The 18160-nt window shown below is 35.3% G+C and overlaps 2 protein-coding genes across 3 annotated transcripts; one reads left to right on the top strand and one right to left on the bottom strand.

The window, feature by feature from the left end:
- The first annotated feature begins 159 nt into the window (after nucleotides 1–159).
- LOC135140152 (protein phosphatase 1D) lies at nucleotides 160–7303 on the top strand. The gene is made up of 5 exons (XM_064070574.1): nucleotides 160–620; nucleotides 733–852; nucleotides 898–1020; nucleotides 5934–7070; nucleotides 7128–7303. Exons 1-5 carry the CDS (start codon nucleotides 317–319, stop codon nucleotides 7214–7216), a joined length of 1773 nt encoding a protein of 590 aa, XP_063926644.1. The 5' UTR covers nucleotides 160–316; the 3' UTR covers nucleotides 7217–7303.
- Nucleotides 7304–7458: 155 nt separating this feature from the next.
- Nucleotides 7459–18056, bottom strand: LOC135140154 (protein GUCD1). 2 transcript variants are annotated; one of them, XM_064070578.1, is made up of 4 exons: nucleotides 17965–18056; nucleotides 8229–8515; nucleotides 7889–8180; nucleotides 7459–7825 (listed from the first exon to the last, which is right to left on the bottom strand). In XM_064070578.1, the coding sequence occupies exons 1-4, from the start codon at nucleotides 17984–17986 to the stop codon at nucleotides 7740–7742; spliced, it is 687 nt and encodes a 228-aa protein (XP_063926648.1). In that variant the 5' UTR covers nucleotides 17987–18056; the 3' UTR covers nucleotides 7459–7739. The 2 variants fall into 2 exon arrangements, with proteins under 2 accessions (XP_063926648.1, XP_063926647.1); XM_064070577.1 differs by lacking the exon at nucleotides 17965–18056 and adding an exon at nucleotides 8570–8895.
- Between the last annotated feature and the right edge of the window lie 104 nt (nucleotides 18057–18160).

Here is an 18160-nt window from a genome sequence, read left to right as displayed (position 1 = left end):
TCGAATTTCCCGCTTGTGGTAATTACAACACGCACGGTCTCTGCATTACCGACAATTACCCCCTAGTTTCCCGTTTTAAATTGGGTTAGTTGGCGCTGCATTTGCGCACTAATCCTCGACACACGTCTAGTGAAAGTGCGCATATTCTCCGCAGTTAAACAAACGCGCACGATGAGGTCACGTCGCAGCCTCTGACATAGTTAAAATTGACAATGACAGTTACGCCACAAACAACATCTAAAATTCGAATGTTAAAATTCCAGCCAAATGTGTTATTATAATTGTGTTTTCTAGTTTTAATGTATTTACCACGAAAATGCCAGCTTCCATAGGGGTGAATCTGCGCGTGACGGGGCACTGCCGCCAAGGCGGCAGGAAATACATGGAAGACTTCTTTTCAGTGGCTTATCAGCAAACGGAGGACGAACGAGACCTAGAGTATGCGTTTTTCGGCATTTACGACGGCCACGGGGGCGCCGAGGCCGCCGCCTTCGCCAAGGAACACCTAATGGAGACCATAATCAAACACAAGTCTTTCTGGTCCGACAATGATGAGGACGTTCTGAGGGCGATCAAAGACGGCTACATCGCCACGCACTACGCGATGTGGAAGGAACAAGGTGCTTGTCTTTGCGAAACTGCGCCAGAACCGCACTTTTCCCGCTTACAGTCGGAAAGTGAGGTTAGGGCGCCACTGACGTCAGACTGGAGGTTATTGGTGTTTGTTTGCAGAGAAGTGGCCCAGGACGGCGTCGGGGCTGCCGAGCACGGCGGGGACGACGGCGAGTGTGGCCTTCATACGGAGAGGAAAAATTTATATCGGACATGTCGGAGATTCAGGGATTATTTTAGGTGAGGGGAGTGCGAGTGAGTGCTGTGGCTTAATGGGGGTTGTAGGGTACCAAGAGAATGGGTCCACGGAGTGGAGGGCCAGGCCTTTAACTAGGGACCATAAACCAGAGAATTTGGATGAGATGACGAGGATAAACCAGTGTGGTGGGAAAGTTGTGGCTAAATCAGGTTTGTACAGGTTTTATCATGCTTAAGAACGATATTGACGTGGTTGCTATGTGAAGTAATTTTTGTAAAGTTGAACAGATTTTGTGGTTAAAGTGGCATTGGGATGGTGAGTTAGGTATGTAAAGGGAAGTTAATGGCGGTGTAACGACTTCATGAGTTATGAAGAGAAAGTAGTTAATATAGCTAATGAGGGGTAAAGTTGTTGATAAAGAAAATCATTTGAATGCATAGATGCTAATAAAGAGATTTGTTGTTGTAGGATGAGAAATGCTTGAATAATGTGGGTAATTAGAAAAATCAGAAGCAGAAGATTTTAAGACTGATTTTGTAAAAGTGAGGTTATGTTTGAATTTCGTCGAAAGAACAACATTTAAATTGGTAAATACAGTAGGAAGTAGAGAGAAATGAACTTATTTTGAAGAAACTACCCATAAATTAATTTTTCGTTTTTTAGCTAATTTTGATAAATCAGAAGTTTTCAAAGAAATTATCAACTGTAAGAGTAAGGTTATGGTAATTAGGTAATGAAAGATTTAGGATTTAGGTGAAAGTAATAATTAAAGACTTTGAGGTACTTTAGTACTTTGGTAATCATTAATTTACATTCCATAGCAATATAATTTCCTGATAAAAATATATAAACAAAATGTGTTGGTGTTTTTGTCGTGGATTGGTACACTGTCATTTGGTGTGAAAAATGTCATTACTGTCATTATGACAGGTTATTCAGAAGTACCAAAACGTTTAAAGTTGCATTGTTACGATTAGTGAATTGGGTAACAAATAAAAATAATATTTTTGCGGCTAAAATGATGCAAAATCTATTAAATATCGTAAAAAAAATCCTTTTTTAATTTTATGCTCCCTTGAACACTGAATTATGGGAATTTAACATTAAACTCTTATTTTATTGAAACTCCATTACCTATTGAATTATGTTGGTAGTACGTAAAATACCCTAGAGTATGAGAGATTCTAAACCAATGCCAATGCATTAAATATATTCACTTGACACATAAGTGAAAAAAATCTTAAATGAGATTTATAAACTTACTGTTGACCTTCAAGTTTCCGCTGCAGTTGCTGTTACCGCTGACGTTGCTTTTAGAGGTGAAAACTAATTATTAAACTCCGTTGATTACGATGTTCAGCTTTAGCCGTATTTAAAGGGGTTGTGGAAGAAAAGTGAAGGATTTAAGTTGATTACTACAAAAAATCACCATTTTAGACATGTTTTCAGTTTATTATTGTCGAAATAAGTTATACATATTTAGAAAAAAAAAGGCAAAATGTAGCCCCGCCCACCCACCCTATCTCAATTGTGATGAATTTTTCATTCGTTATTTCGAGGGGCGGGGCTTCATTACAAGATCCATGTTTGTCTACAAGAATTTACCACTTTAAACATGTTTTGAGTTTCTTGTTGCGAAAAGATGGCTATGTATGTTAAAGGGAAAAAAGGCAAAATGTAAGCCCCGCCCACCCACCCTTTCTCATTTGTGATGATTTTTTTTTATTCGTCGTAAGCCGAGGGCGGAGCCTAATTGCAAAATCCATATTTCTTTAAAAAAATACCATTTTAAACGTGTTTTAAGTTTCTAAGAATAAAAAAATCATCACAATTGAGATGGGGTGGGTGGGCGGGGTTAATATTTTGCCCTTTTTTCTTAATATACTTGGTATTCTTTGAACAAGACGATACTCAAATACATGTTTTTAATTTCTTGTAAAGAAATAAGTATTTTGCAGTTAAGCTCCGCCCTCTGGGCTCACGACGAATAAAAAAAAATCATCACAATTGAGATAGGGCGGGTGGGCGGGCTGACATTTTCCCTTTTTGTTTTAATCTGTGTAGACTGCTTTTCACAACATGAAACTTAAAATATGTAAAAAATGGAAAATTTGTATAAGGAAATATCAATTTTGCAATTAGGCTCCGCCCCATATTTGCAAAATCCATATTTTCTTGCAAAAATGTACCATTTTAATCATGTTCTAAGTTTCATGTGAAAAAATGGCTACGTATATTAAGAAAACAAGGCAAAATATAAACCCCGCCCACCCACCCCATCTCATTTGTGATGATTTTTTTTTATTCGTCATAAGCCGAGAGGCGGAGCTTAATTGTAAAATCCTTATTTTTCTACGAGAAATTACCATGTGAAATATGTTACACAAAGAAAACTAAAATGTATTAATTGAAAAAGAAATGAATTTTTCATTCATTGTCAGACTAAGGGGCGAAGCGTAATTGCAAAATCGATATTTCCCTACACAAATTTACCATTTTAAACATGTTTTAAGTTTCTTGTTGTGAAAAGATGACTACACATATTAAGAAAAAAAGGCAAAATGTAAGTCTTGCCTACCCGCCCTGTCTCAATTGTGATGAGTTTTTATTCGTCGTGAGCCTAGGGGGCGGAGCTTAATTGCAAAAATGTTGCCGTGAAAAGATGGCTATGTATATTAAGAAAAAAAAGATAAATATAAGAGCCGCCTACCCGCCCTGTCTCAATTGTGATGATTTTTTATTTGTCGTGAGCATAGGGGGCGGAGCGTAATTGCAAAAGTGTTGCCGTGAAAAGATGGCTATGTATATTACGAAAAAAAAAGGAAAATATAAGCCCCCTCTATTTCAATTCTGGTGATTTTTTTTTATTCGTCGCAAGCCGAGGAGGGGAGCTTAATTGTAAAATCCAGATTTCCTTACAAAAATTTACCAATTTTAACGTGTTTTGAGTTTCTAAGAATTCAAAAAATAATCACAATTGAGATGGGGTGGGTGGGCAGGGTTTATATTTTGCCTCGTTTTCTTAATATACATAATATTCTTTGAACAACACGATACTCAAAAACATGTTTTTAATTTCCTGTAAAGAAATACGTATTTTGCAGTTAAGCTCACAACGAATAAAAAAAATCATCACAATTGAGATAGGGCGGGTGGGCGGGCTGACATTTTGCCTTTTTGTTTTAATCTGTGTAGACTGCTTTTCACAACATGAAACTTAAAATATGTTTAAAATGGAAAATTTGTATAAGGAAGTATCAATTTTGCATTTAGGCTCCGCCCCATAATTGGAAAATCCATATTTTCTTGCAAAAATGACCCATTTTAATCATGTTTTAAATTTCTTGTTGTGAAAAGATGGCTATGTATATTAAGAAAAAAAATGGCAAAATATAAGCCCCGCCCACCCGCCCTGTCTCCAGTGTGATGATTTTTTTTTATTGCTTGTAAGCCGAGAGGCGGAGCTTAACTGTAAAATTCTTATTTTTCTACGAGAAATTACCATATGAAATATGTTCTTAAGTAATCGTGTTATACAAAGAAAACTAGATGTTAAAAAAAGAAAACCAAAAGAAGCCCCACCCATCCGTCTCGATCTCAATCGTGATGAATTTTTCATTGGTTGTCAGACCGAGGGGCGGTGCGTAATTGAAAAATCCATATTTCCCTATACAAATTTACCACTTTCAACATCTTTTAAGTTTCTTGTTGCGAAAAGATTACCAGACATATTAGGGGAAAAATGCAAAATATAAGCCCCGCCCACCCGCCCTATCTCAATTGTGATGATTTTTATTATTCGTCGTTGGCCAAGGGGGCGGAACTTAATTGCAAAATGCAAAGTAAGCCCCACCCATATCCATTCCAATTTTTCATTCGTTTGCTACAAAAATTACTCTTTGTTGGATTCATCAAACTCTTATTTTATTGAAAATCCATTACCTATTGAAATAAGTTGGTAATAACTAAAATCCCTGTAGTATGAGAGATTCTAAACCCGCGCATAAGCGTTAAATGTATTCATTTGACATATAAGTGACATAAGTCTTCACCTAAAATGTTGTCAAAATGGATTGTGGCTAGAACTAGGTTTCTGACTATAACTCATAATAACAAATCTCCTGACGCAATTCACGAATTGTTTTCACTAAGTTTTGCCTGCAACTATCAGAAATATCAGAGAGTTAATCAGTTATTGTATATGTTGCTGTTTATTAGTTAAGACCTAAAAAAATAACCTCAATGTGATTATGATTACATTGGGAAATAATCAACAATAGTTGAGAATTATCATCTGTTGTTGCAAATCTTTTAAAAAGGTTATGTCTAGTTGGGAATAAATACCTGATATCAGTTTGTTTCTGTCATTAATCACATTATTTGTACCTACCAAATTATGTTGGTAATGCGTAAAATACCCTATAATATTATGCAAGGTTCTAAACTAGTGGAAATGTGTTCAAAAAACTGTCTAAACTAACTTTGACCCACAAAATAAATAAAGTAAAATGTGATCTTGATTAGTTTCAAGTGGCCATATTGGACGGAAGTGTCAAATATGACAAGAGCTCACCTCATATTGTCACAACAGCACAGTTGTACCAACAAAATGTTTGGTGTTCATGTTTCAGTTTAACAGGCATTTGACAGCAAAACTTAACCAAAGTTGTAATTTACCCTAAAATGAAATTCCGCTTGAAAGTGTGAATTTTAAACTGCGTAAATTACCATTGAACTGCTGTACGATTCTTCGTAAGGAACTTTTTCAAATTAATGTGTATAAAACGACCTTCAGCAATTTTGGTTATAAAACTGTCAATGCTAATTTTGAGGTTATGAATGAATTGCAATTTGAAATAGGGAATTCTATACATTTGACAGACACGATTTTTGCCAACATGAATTTCAAATATCCACAAGTTCACTTTGCAATCACTGTCAAATTTTTGATAATGTTGGATGCCTGTGCGTCATTCGTTAGGGATTTTTTACCGTGATTTTATGACTGAAAACATTTGACAAATCATTTTTTTAAAACATCAAAGTTTAAAAAATAACTAAACCAAGAACTAAGCAGTCAATAAAATTAAAGTCCATCAAGTAAGCCCCCATTTTGCCGCAGGTGTTCCCCGCGTGGTCTGGAACCGGCCAAAAATGGGCCACCAGGGCCCCGTCCGGCGCTCCACCCCCATCGACGAGATTCCCTTCCTCGCAGTAGCCCGCAGTTTAGGCGACCTCTGGTCCTACAACTCCCAAATCAACCAATTCATCGTCTCCCCCGACCCCGACTGCGCAGTCTTCACAATCGACACCAACATCCACCGGTGCCTCATCTTCGGCACGGACGGCCTCTTCAACATGCTGAGTCCCCAGAACGCCGTCCACATCGTGCAACAAGCCGAACGGCACAACGAGAACGCCGCTCTGAGCGACTCCATCAACAAGACGTGGCTCAACCCCAGCAAGCTCCTCGTCGAGAAAGCCTTGGAGAGGTGGCACAACACGAAGATGCGCGCCGACAACACCTCGGTGGTCACGCTCATGCTCGACCCCCCCGGGCCGCCGCGCGCCCAAGTCCTCAAGAACCGCAAGAAGAACGCCTACCCCGACAGCGGTCTCAAGATCATGACGCGGTTCGAGGAGATCGCCACCAAGCTGAAGGAGGGCGAGGGCGGGGGCGACCAGGTGAGCACTTCCCCCACTCTTCCAGCGCCGGAGCCGCCCGAGCGGAGAGACGACGAGGCGAACCCGGTGACGTCGAGCGAGGTCACCTCGAACTCGTTCCCTCTGAAGGAGCGCAACTTCGCGTCGAAGCCGCGGGAGAGCACGAGCTTCGACCCGAGGGAGGCCGAGGACAAGGAGAACGTGGAGAAGGACACGTCGATACAGATCAACGAGATCTCGTCGAGTTCGAACGACTTCAACGACAACTGCGACGAGAACTCGAACGAGAAGGTTAAGCATAATCTCAGGAGTGGGGGGAAGGCGCCGCAGGTGGCGACGAGAGGGGCGAAACGTAAATGTGATGACGGGCTCACGAAGGTGAGGAAGAGCAGCCGATTATTGAAGGAGGGGAAGAAACCGAAGAGTGCTTTAAAAAATAAGATTACTTTAGCTCAGAGGATACTTAGGAGTAAGAAGATTTCGATTAAGAAGAAAGTGGCTCAAGTCGCGAAGAAGAAGCTGATCAAGAGTAGGAGGGCGAAAAGCGACGATAGTACAAAGAAGAGTGTGAGAAAGAGCCTTAGAAACGCTAAAGGTAACATAATCACCCCTAGTTTCATTATTATTATTATTATTGTTATTATTGTTTTAGGAGCGAAAGCGAAATCGCCCCCTAAACCCATGCCAAAAAGGAGCGACGTGCAAAAAACCCGCAATCGAAGATTGCATCGTAAGAATTAAGCCATTTTTTAAGTTTTTGTTTCTTTAAGTAACTTAAGTGTCTGGGAAACAACGTGATTTTTATATTATAGATTTTTCATTCAAGTGTTCACGAGTTTTCGTTTTGTGTTGTCTCAGTTAGTGAGCGTAACTCATTCATTTTTATTTTTGTGTTAATCTATCACGAAAGTACTACTAAAAATATTTTGTGCCTTTGTTACCAAATGTTGATGAAAAAAATGTGTTAATTAACTTAGGCAAAGCAAAGATGAAATTATATTTATAATAATAAGGAAATGTATTATTTTCGCAATTGAAATAAATTTATAGTTTTAAGAGGCGTTTTGTTGCTGGTTCGAGTGGCGCCAATAAATAAAATGGCGCCAGGAGGGGAAACACACTAGTTTTAATTGAACGTACAAAACGGCCAATGGCGTTGCGCCTGACGCTGGAGGGGGAGCTGTCACACGTTGCGTCGTCTTGGAGGGAGTAAACACGGTAATGGCTGCCGTAGGAGAAGCACTTAACCTAACTTATCACAAAATCACGTATAAACAAAAATCACATCTTCGTCAGTCCCGTAACTCTTCCTAGCCTCTTCTAGTGTGTCAACCGACATTATACACACTCCTGCCAACACAAAAACACAAAATAAATGACCAACGATTATCAAAATCAATAAACGAAACTCACTGTCAACAAACGAGGGATTCCTGTAGTAAACCTTCCTCGCCGCCAGGTCGTACCCACACAAAACCACATAGTGCCCTTGATACGGCACCGGCAGCGGTATGCACTTCCTCAACTCGGTGGAAATTTTGTTAAATTTGCACACATCACAGTTCAGTAGTCTCGCATTTGTCAAAATGATCACAGGTCCGTTCATCAAGTGATCCAATATATTGTTACATGTTATGGATGCTCTCTCAATCACTACTCCGTTGCTTTGCGCGGTTTCGAACCTTCGATTCACCCGAGATTCGTCCTATCGAATTCGCTTGGTTACACAAAGCAAAATTTGCGCGCCACCTACCTTATTTAATATGTGGTGGTAGAAACTGTTCCCTTTGTACCCAGGATGCACTCCTAGCGTCACAGTGTAGTAAATATGGTTCATTTCGTACCGCTTCAACAAGTAGCACAAGTCCACAGTCCACGTGCTTCCATAGAACCCCTCTTCTTTGCACACCTTGACGAAGTTCCTCACCAAGTGCTGGCGGTGTTTCTTGGGCAAAACCATCAACACGCACGAGATTCCGCAGTCCCAGTTGAACCTTTGTTTGAAGTGGAGGAGTTGGATGTGGAGTTTCTCGGGCTGGCCTGTGGACAGTTTGGCGTTTTGGAAAAGGTGGGTTTGGAGGAGTGACGTCAAACCTGGCTTCAGTGCTAACTTTCGTCTCATCGTGGCGAAATGAACAGTGTCAGACTTACATTTTTACTAATTGATAAAAATGGGTTAATTGATAACGGCGTGATAGTGGTTATTGATTTTTTCCACGGCTTGGAGATGTCAGCGGGTTTTTATATATCTGGGTTTTAATTAAGATAAGAGTTTTATCGCGCGAACAATAAAAGCGAGTGCATGTTTAATTGGTGGGTAAATATGAAGAGGGGCTATGCGATGCGGCGCGACGGGTGGGGTGAGGGTGAGGGGAATCGAGATGGCGCATGAGGAGAGGATAAAACGAATGACTTAAGTCATTTAGATATATTAAGTGTCCCAGAGTGCAATAATTTAGTTATCAGTGCTGCTATAACGAGAAGTGATTATTTTTGATGTAAAAATGCACTCGTCTTTGTGTGTTAATTAAATTACATTACATCATAGGGATTAGAGTATTTGATAATGAATGACGAATGATTGGATTTATTGAAGATCAAGTTTACACAATATCGAGTACGCAGCTCAAAGTAAAAATGTATAATACTTAGAATATCAAGATGGTAACAGCTCGGTTTTTTTTTAATATTTGGTTTGAAATACTTTTTTTTTAATCTAAAAAACCGTCATTTAGAAAAATGGTAGGAGTTACCGAAGACATGAAGTCGAAAGATTTAAAAATTTTTCTAATAAAAATTTTTGATTCTGAAAAAGTTGTCTAAAAACCTGAGTTTTCGACGTGCTGATTGAGGGCGTTTTTATGGTTCCGGGACAAGACTTTAGAAATATTCGGTTTGAAATACGATTTTTTTTAAGGAATCCAAACAACGCTCATCTTTCTGGGCGATTCTGGAAAAATATTAGGAGTTATCGAAGAAATGAGGCTGAAGGGAATTTCTGGAGGTCGAAATGTACACGAAAATGTCTTTGGTTAAGTCTCAAAACTGGTCGAAAGAACCGAAATTTTCATATTTCTGAAAAATTTTAGTTTGAAAAAGTTGTCTTAAAAATCCTCAAAAAAAAAACTAGGACATGAATTGCCAAGTAATGATTGCAAAAATACAGCGTTTTTATAGTCCCTGGTGAAGATTTTACAAGTATTCGGTTTGAAATACAATTTTATTTTATATCCAAAAAAACTGTATTATTTCAATGGACGATTTTGGAAAAATGATAGGAATTATCGAAGAAATGCCGGTGAAAGTAACTTCTGGTTGTTGAAATGTACAAGAAAATGTCTTTAGTTAAGTTTCAAGGGTGGATCGAAAGATTTCGAAATTTTTGGTACTGAAAATTTTGGTTTTGAAAAAGTTGTTAAAAAATCCTCAAAAAATTCTGAGATGTAGATTTCGACCTGCTGATTTAAAAAATATAACGTTTTTATGGTCCTAGGACAAGATTTTAGAAATATTCAGTTTGAACTACATTAAAAAAAATGCCCTATTTCAATTGGCGATTCTGGAAAAATGGTGGGAGTTGTCGAAGAAATGGGGCCGAAAGGAAACTCTGGAGGGTGAAATGTACAAGATAATGTCTTTCGTTAAGTTTCAAAGGTGATCGCGAAATTCCAAAATTACAATATTGAAAAATTTTGGCTTTGAAAAAGTTGTTTCAAAATCTTCAAAAAATTCTGGGCTGTAGATTTCGACCTGCTGATTCAAAAAATATAACCTTTTTATGGTCCTAGGACAAAATTTTAGAAATATTCAGTTTGAACTACATTTTTTTAATTAAAAAACATGCCTTATTTCAGTTGGCGATTCAGGAAAAATGGTGGGAGTTAACGGAGAAATGGGACTGAAAAGAACCTATGAAGGGTGAAACGTACAAGAAAATGTATTTCGTTAAATTTCAGAGATGATCGAGAAATTCCAAAATTTCCATATTGAAAAATTTTGACTTTGCAAAAGTTGTTTAAAAATCCTCAAAAAATTCTGGGATATCGATTTCGACGTGCTGATTCCAAAAATATAACGTTTTTATAGTCGTAGGCCAAGATTTTAGAAATATTCAGTTTGAACTACATTTTTTTAATTAAAAAAAAAACTGCCTTATTTCAGTTGGCGATTCTGGAAAAATGATGGGAATTGTCGAAGAAATGGGGCCGAAAGGAAACTCTGGAGACTGAAATGTACAAGAAAATGTCTTTCGTTAAGTTTCAAAGGTGATCGCGAAATTCCAAAATTTCCACATTGAAAAATTTTGGCTTTGAAAAAATTGCTTAAAAATCCTCAAAAAATTCTGGGATATAGATTTCGACATGCTGATTCCAAAATTTTGACGTTTTTACGATCCTGGACCAAGATTTTGTAAATATTCGGTTTGAAATATATATATTTTTTTTAATCCAAAATCCCTATATTTCAATAGATCATTCTGGAAAAATGCTAGGAGTTTTCTAAGAAATGAGTCCAAAAGGAATTTCTGGAATGCGAAATGTACTATAGGAAAGTTTCCAATGTTGTCGAAATATTCCAAAATTTGTTTACTTAAAAATTTTGGTTGTGAAAAAGTTGTCCAAAAATCCTCAAAAAAAATCTGGAATATGAATTTCGACGTAATGACTCCAAAAATATAGTGTTTTTTTATAGACCCCGGCCAAGATTTTACAATTTTGTTTTAAACCCTAAAAACTGCATTATTTCAATGGGCGATTTTGGAACAATTATAGAAATTATCGAAGAAATGTGGGTGAAAGTAACCTCTAGATGTTGAAATGTACAAGAAAATGTCTTTGGTTAAATTTCAAAGGTGATCAAAAGATTTCGAAATTTTTGGTATTGAAAATTTTGGTTTTGAAAAAGTTGTTTAAAAATCCTCAAAAAATTCTGGGAAGTAGATTTCCGATTGCTGATTCGAAAAATCTAGCGTTTTATGGTCCTAGTACAAGATTTTAGAAATATGCAGTTTGAAGGACACTTTTTTAATTAAAAAAAACACCTTATTTCAATTGGCGATTTTGAAAAAATGGTGGGAGTTATCGGAAAAATGGGGCTGACAGGAACCTTTGGAAGATGAAATGTACAAGAAAATGTCCTTCGTTAAATTTCAAAGGTGGTCGCGAAATTCCAAAATTCTGGGTTTGAAAAAGTTGTTTAAAAATCCTCAAAAAATTCTGGGAAGTAGATTTCGACCTGCTGATTCAAAAAATATAAATTGTAGTCCTAGGAGAAGATTTTAGAAATATTCACTTTGAACTACATCTTTTTAATACAAAAAATTCCAAAATTTCCATATTAAAAAATTTTGGCTTTGAAAAAGTTGTTTAAAAATCCTCAAAAGAAATTCTGCGATGTAGACTTCGACGTTCCGATTCCAAAAATATGACCGGAACAACATTTTGGAAATATTGAGGTTGAAATATATATATTTTTAAATTCAAAAACCCTATATTTCAATGGTTCAAAGGGCGATATTCTGGAAAAAGTGTAGGAGTTTTCGAAGAAATGGGACCGAAACTAATTTCTGGAGATCGAAATCTACAAGAAAAGGTTTAATGAAAGATTTCAAGGGTAGTCGAAAAACTCCAAAATTTTCGTACTGAAAAATTATGGTTTCGAAAAAGCTGTTTTAAAATCATCAAAAAACTGTTGTATTTTAATGGGCGCTTCTGGAAAAATGGTAGGAGTTATTGAAAAAATTAGGCCGACATGAACTTTTAGAGGGCGAAATGTATAAGAAAACGTCGTTCGTTAAGTTTCAAAGGTGGTCGAAAAATTCCAAAATTTCCATTTTGAAAAATTCTGGTTTTCAAAAAGTTGTCTAAAATTCCTCAAAAAATTCTGAAATATAGATTTGAACGTGCTGATTCCAAAAATTTAGCGTTTTTATGGTCCTGGGGCAAAATTTTAGACATATTGGGTTCGAAATACAATTTTTTTTCAATGGGCAATTTTGGAAAAATGCTAGGAGTTATCGAGGAAACGAAAGGACCTTCTGGAGGACGAAATGTACAAGAAAATGTATTTGGTTAAGTTTCAAAGATAGTCGAAAAAATTCAAAATTTTCAAACTGAAAAATTTTGGTTTTGAAATAGTTGTCTAAAAATCCTCAAAAAATTTAGGATGTACATTTCGACGTGCTGATTCCAAAAATATAGATTTTTTTATGGTTCCAGGACAAGATTTTAGAAGTATTCGGCTCGAAATAAATTTTTTTTTCAACTGGTAATTTCGGAAAAACGTTAGGAGTTATCGAAGAAATGAGGCCGAAAGGACCTTCTAGAGGGCGAAATGTACAAAAAAGTGTCTGTAGTTGTGTTTCAAAGATGATCGAAAAATTTCAAAATTTGCATACTGAAAAATTTCAAAATTTTCATACTGATAGGAGTTTTCAAAGAAATGAGACCGAAAGTAGCTTCTGGAGGTCGAAATGTACAAGAAAATGTCTTTGGTTAAGTTTCGAAAGCGGTCGGAAGAGTTAGAAATTTTCATAAGGGTAAAATTTTGATTTTGAAAAAGTAGTCTAAAAATCCTCCAAAAATTCGGAGACGTAGATTTCGACGTGCTGATTGCAAAAATATTGCATTTTTATTGTCCCGGGGCAAGATTTTAGAAATATTAGATTTGAAATATTTTTTTTAATTCAAAATATTTAATATCATAATTTCAATGGGCGATTTTGATAAAATGCTAGGTGTCATCGAAAAAATGAGGCTGAAACTTCTGGGGGGCAAAATGAATAAAAAAATCTCTTTCGTTAGATTCAAAGGTGTTCGAAAAATTCTAAAATTTTTACACCGAAAAATTTGTTTGAAAAAGTTTTGAAAAAGTTGTCTAAAAATCCTCAAAAAATTATAGGATCCAGATTCCAAAAATCTAGCGTTTTTATGGTTCTGGGGCAAGATTTTAGAAATATGCATTAGGTTCAAAATACATTTTTTTAATGGGCAATTTTGAAAAAACGCTAAAAATTATCGAAGAAATGGGGCCGAAAAGAACTTCTGGACGGCGAAATGTACAAGAAGATGCCGTTCGTTAAGTTTCAAAGGTGGTCGAAAAATTTCAAAATTTTCCTACTGAAAAATTTTGGTTTCGAAAATGTTGTCCAAAAATACTCAAAAAATTGTCTAAAATCGTCAAAAAATTTTAGGATGTACATTTCGACCTGCTGATTCCGAAAATATAGACATTTTATGGTTCCAGGGTAAGATTTTAGATGTATTCGGTTCGAAATACAATTTTGTTCAATTGGCAATTTTGAAAAAATGCTAGGAATTACCGAAGAAATGAGGCCGAAAGAACCTTCTGGAGGACGAAATGTACAAGAAAATGTCTTTGGTTAGGTTTCAAAGATGGTCAAAAATTTCAAAATTTTCATACTGTAGGCTGTTGGTAATGAAAAACTTGTCTAAAAATCCTCAAAAAACTCTGGGATGTAGATTTCGACGTGCTGATTCCAAAAATCTAGCGATTTATTGTCCCGGGGCAAGATTTTAGAAGTATTCGGTTCGAAATAGAATTTTTTTTCAAAGGGCAATTTTGGAAAAATGCTAGTAGTTATGGAAGAAATGAGGCCGAATGGACCTTCTGGAGGGTGAAATGTACAAGAAAATGTCTTCGGTTACGTTTCAAAGATGGTCCAAAAATTTCAAAATTTTCATACTGAAATATATTTTTTTTTAATTCAAAAAACTGTTACATTTCAATGAGCGATTCTGGAAAAATACTAGGAGTTATGGAAGAAATGAGGCTGACATGAACTTCTGGAAGGCGAGATGTTAAAGAAAATGTTTTTGGTAGATTTTTAAATGTGTTTGAAAAATTTCAAAATTTTTATTCTGAAAAATTTTGATTTTGAAAAACTTATCTAAAAATCATCAAAAAATTCCGGATATAGATTTCAACGTGCTGATTCCAAAAATATGGGTGTTTTTATAGTCCCGAGATAAGATTTTAGAAATATTCGGTTTGAAACGCATTTTTTTTTTAAATCCGAAAACTCATATTTCTTTCGGCGATTCTGGAATGATGGAGTTCTAGAAAAAATGAGACCCAAAGTAACTTCTTGAGGCTTAAATTAATTTTTGTAGATTAAAATGTACAAAAAAATGTCTTTGGTTAAGTTTGAAATGTGGTCGAAAAATTCCAAAATTTTCATATTGAAAAATTTTGGTTTTCAAAAAAATTATCTCAAAATACTCAAAAAATTCTGGCGTGTAGATTTCGACGTGATGATTTCAAAAATCTAGCGTTCTTATGGTCCCGGGGCAAGATTTTAGATATATGTATTAGGTTCGAAATACAATTTTTTCAATAGACAATTTTGGAAAAATGCTAGGAATTTTCATTCTGAAAAATTTTGATTTTGAAAAAGTTGTCTAAAAATAATCAAAAAATTCCGGATATAGATTTCAACGTGCTGATTACAAAAATATGGTGTTTTATGGTCCCGAGGCAAGATTTTACAAATATTCGGTTTGAAGCGCAATTTTTTTTAAATCCGAAAACTCACATTTCAATCGGCGATTCTGGAACAATGATGGACTTCTAGAAAAAATGAGACCGAAAGTAACTTCTTGAGGCTTAAATCAATTTTTTAAGATTAAAATGTACAAAAAAATGCTTTGGTTAAGTTTCAAATGTGGTCAAAAAATTCCAAAATTTTCATATTGAAAAATTTTGATTTTCAAAAAAATTGTCTCAAAATACTCAAAAAATTCTGGCGTGTAGATTTCGAGGTGATGATTTCAAAAATCTAGCGTTCTTATGGTCCTGGGGCAAGATTTTAGAAAAATTAGGTTCGAAATATATTTTTTTTTCAATAGGCAATTTTGGAAAAATGCTTGGAATTCCCACTCTGAAAAATTTTGATTTTGAAAAAGTTGTTTAAAAATCATCAAAAAATTCGGGGATATAGATTTCAACGTGCTGATTCCAAAAATATGGGTGTTTTTATGGTCCCGAGGCAAGATTTTAGAAATATTCGGTTTGAAACGCAATTTTTTTTAAATCCGAAAACTCATATTTCAATCGGCGATTCTGGAACAATGATGGAGTTCTAGAAAAAATGAGACCGAACGTAACTTCTTGAGGCTTAAATTAATTTTTGGAGATTAAAATGTACAAAAAAAAATGTCTTTGGTTAAGTTCCAAATGTGGTCGAAAAATTCAAAAATTTTCATATTGTAAAATTTTGGTTTTCAAAAAAATTATCTCAAAATACTCAAAAAATTCTGGCGTGTAGATTTCGACGTGATGATATTAAAAATCTAGCGTTTTTATGGTCCCGTGGTAAGATTTTAGAAATATTAGATTCGAAATACAATTTTTTTCAATAGGCAATTTTGGAAAAATGCTAGGAATTTTCGTTCTGAAAAATTTTGATTTTGAAAAAGTCATCTAAAAATCATCAAAAAATTCCGGATATAGATTTCAACGTGCTGATTCCAAAAATATGGGTGTTTTTATAGTCCCGAAGCAAGATTGTAGAAATACTCGGTATGAAACGCATTTTTTTTTAAATCCGAAAACTCATATTTCAATCGGCGATTCTGGAACAATGATGGAGTTCTAGAAAAAATGAGACCGAAAGTAACTTCTTGAGGCTTAAATTAATTTTTGCAGATTAAAATGTACAAAAAATGTACAAATTTGGTTAAGTTTCAAATGTGGTTAAAAAAATCCAAAATTTTCATATTGAAAAATATAATAAAAATACAATTTTTTTCAATGGTCAACTTTGGAAAAATGCTAGGAGTTATCGAAGAAATGAGGTTGAAAGGACCTTCTAGAGGCCAAAATGTCAACAAAATGTCTTTGGTTCAGTTTCAAAAATGGTCCAAAATTTTCATATATCTTTTTTAATTCAAAAAAATGTTATATTTCAGTGGGCGATTCTGGAAAAATGGTAGAACTTATTGAAGAAACGAGGCCGACATGAACTTCTGGAGGACGAAATGTTCAAGAAAATGTCGATCGTTAAGTTTCTGGCCGAAACATTACAAAAATTTTCATAGCGAAAAATGTTGGTTTTGAAAAAGTTGTCCAAAAATCCTCAAAAAATTCTGGGACAAAGACTTCGAAGTGCTGAATCAAAAAACATAGGTTTTTACAGTTTTATGTTGCAAGAAATATGGATAAATTTGATAACATTTAACTCTTGAACTTTGTCTCTTCATCCGTTTCCTTTTGTTCAAACTTTTATGTGTATATTATGAATTGAACGGTGCTAAGTGTTATCATATCTACTCTAAATTTCAAGCCATTATCACTTCGTTTTATCGCCTAAATTTCACGGAAAACACAAAATAGATCTCTTAGGAATGACGTCACTTACAACGTTCTGTTTAATAATTGAATTATCAACAAGCTAATAAACATATTTTGTAACAAATTTGTGTTCGTTGTTCTCTCAATAACGTGAGACATACCACATTATTAACGTTAATTAAGCGATTTACCACATTTCCTGGCAATTTTCACGTTCTAAAAATAAAATAATTAGCACAATTTAAAATAATCAAAGCAACAACTAAGGTCAGATTATATTTTATAAGATTATCACGAACGGATAAGCATTATTTAAAAAAAAGTACTGTAATTTTTCCCAGATAATTATATTATTATCACTATTACTAAGTTTTAGCAAATTTTATTGACGCACAATAATCGCTATGATTGGTAGATACTCAGATTGGCGATAAACTTTGCCACAAGATTATTGCGAAATCCACTTAATTAAGAATTTATTCTGTTCGCAGAAGCGAAAGTTATTAAAAAAAAATAGGACAATTAAATTTAAAAATATTTTCAGATGACGTCATCAATATTTCGGGGGGATAAATAAATAAATTTAAATGAGTTAAACACAAATAATGCAGCATGATATAGTGCACATTTACGGTAGGATTTACTTAACAATGCAGTCGGGGACATTTTTATCTCAAGATCGCAAAAATAATACTAAAGAGGCGTTATATTATATGTTAGAACGCACTTTATTTTCCATATGATAACCAGAAATAATTTCACAAACGAATTATTACCAAATGTGTTTGTACTTAAATATCGTAAGTACTTTTCCATTGCTAATACAAATATAAATAAAAAAGTGACCTAAAATTACCATGTGCGTTATCAACTTATCATAAGTGGATTCAACGTCCTCGCGGTTCCCGATAAAATTCGCAAAAATAAACTGATCACTATCAATTTTCCACATTTAGAGCACCCGTGTATTACTGGTTGCGTAACTACAAACACAAAACCCATTGTTTACAACTATTTGCTCCCAAAATCAATGATAACATCTGATAACACAAGAAGTTAAACACGTCTATTATCTCCCACCGAGCCAAATATTGACTCTCCAAACCCCCCGATAACGCCTCTTATCAGCACCCAAAGTCAACATTTGCCCAAACAATCCAAAAACACTCAATGCTCACCCTCCAACTCAATGTCGTCCATGTTTACCTAACCCTACGTGCTACCAATACCAAATTACACAAAATCAACACTGAAACCACTCCACTTAATCGAAATTGCACCCATTTCATGGTCTCTTCTGACCCTGAGACTTTGAGGTTATGACGTAACCTAACCTTGAGCCTTGACATAATTCCACTTCCAAAGTTAAGGTTT

The sequence above is a fragment of the Zophobas morio genome, unplaced genomic scaffold (genome assembly GCF_036711695.1).
Source record: "Zophobas morio isolate AGI-343-1 ecotype UQ-CSIRO unplaced genomic scaffold, CSIRO_AGI_Zmor_V1 ptg000038l, whole genome shotgun sequence".
NCBI classification, from domain to species: Eukaryota; Metazoa; Arthropoda; class Insecta; order Coleoptera; family Tenebrionidae; genus Zophobas; species Zophobas morio.
The sequence above is the reverse complement of the archived record's forward strand: the minus strand, read 5'-3'. Positions and strand labels throughout refer to the sequence as shown.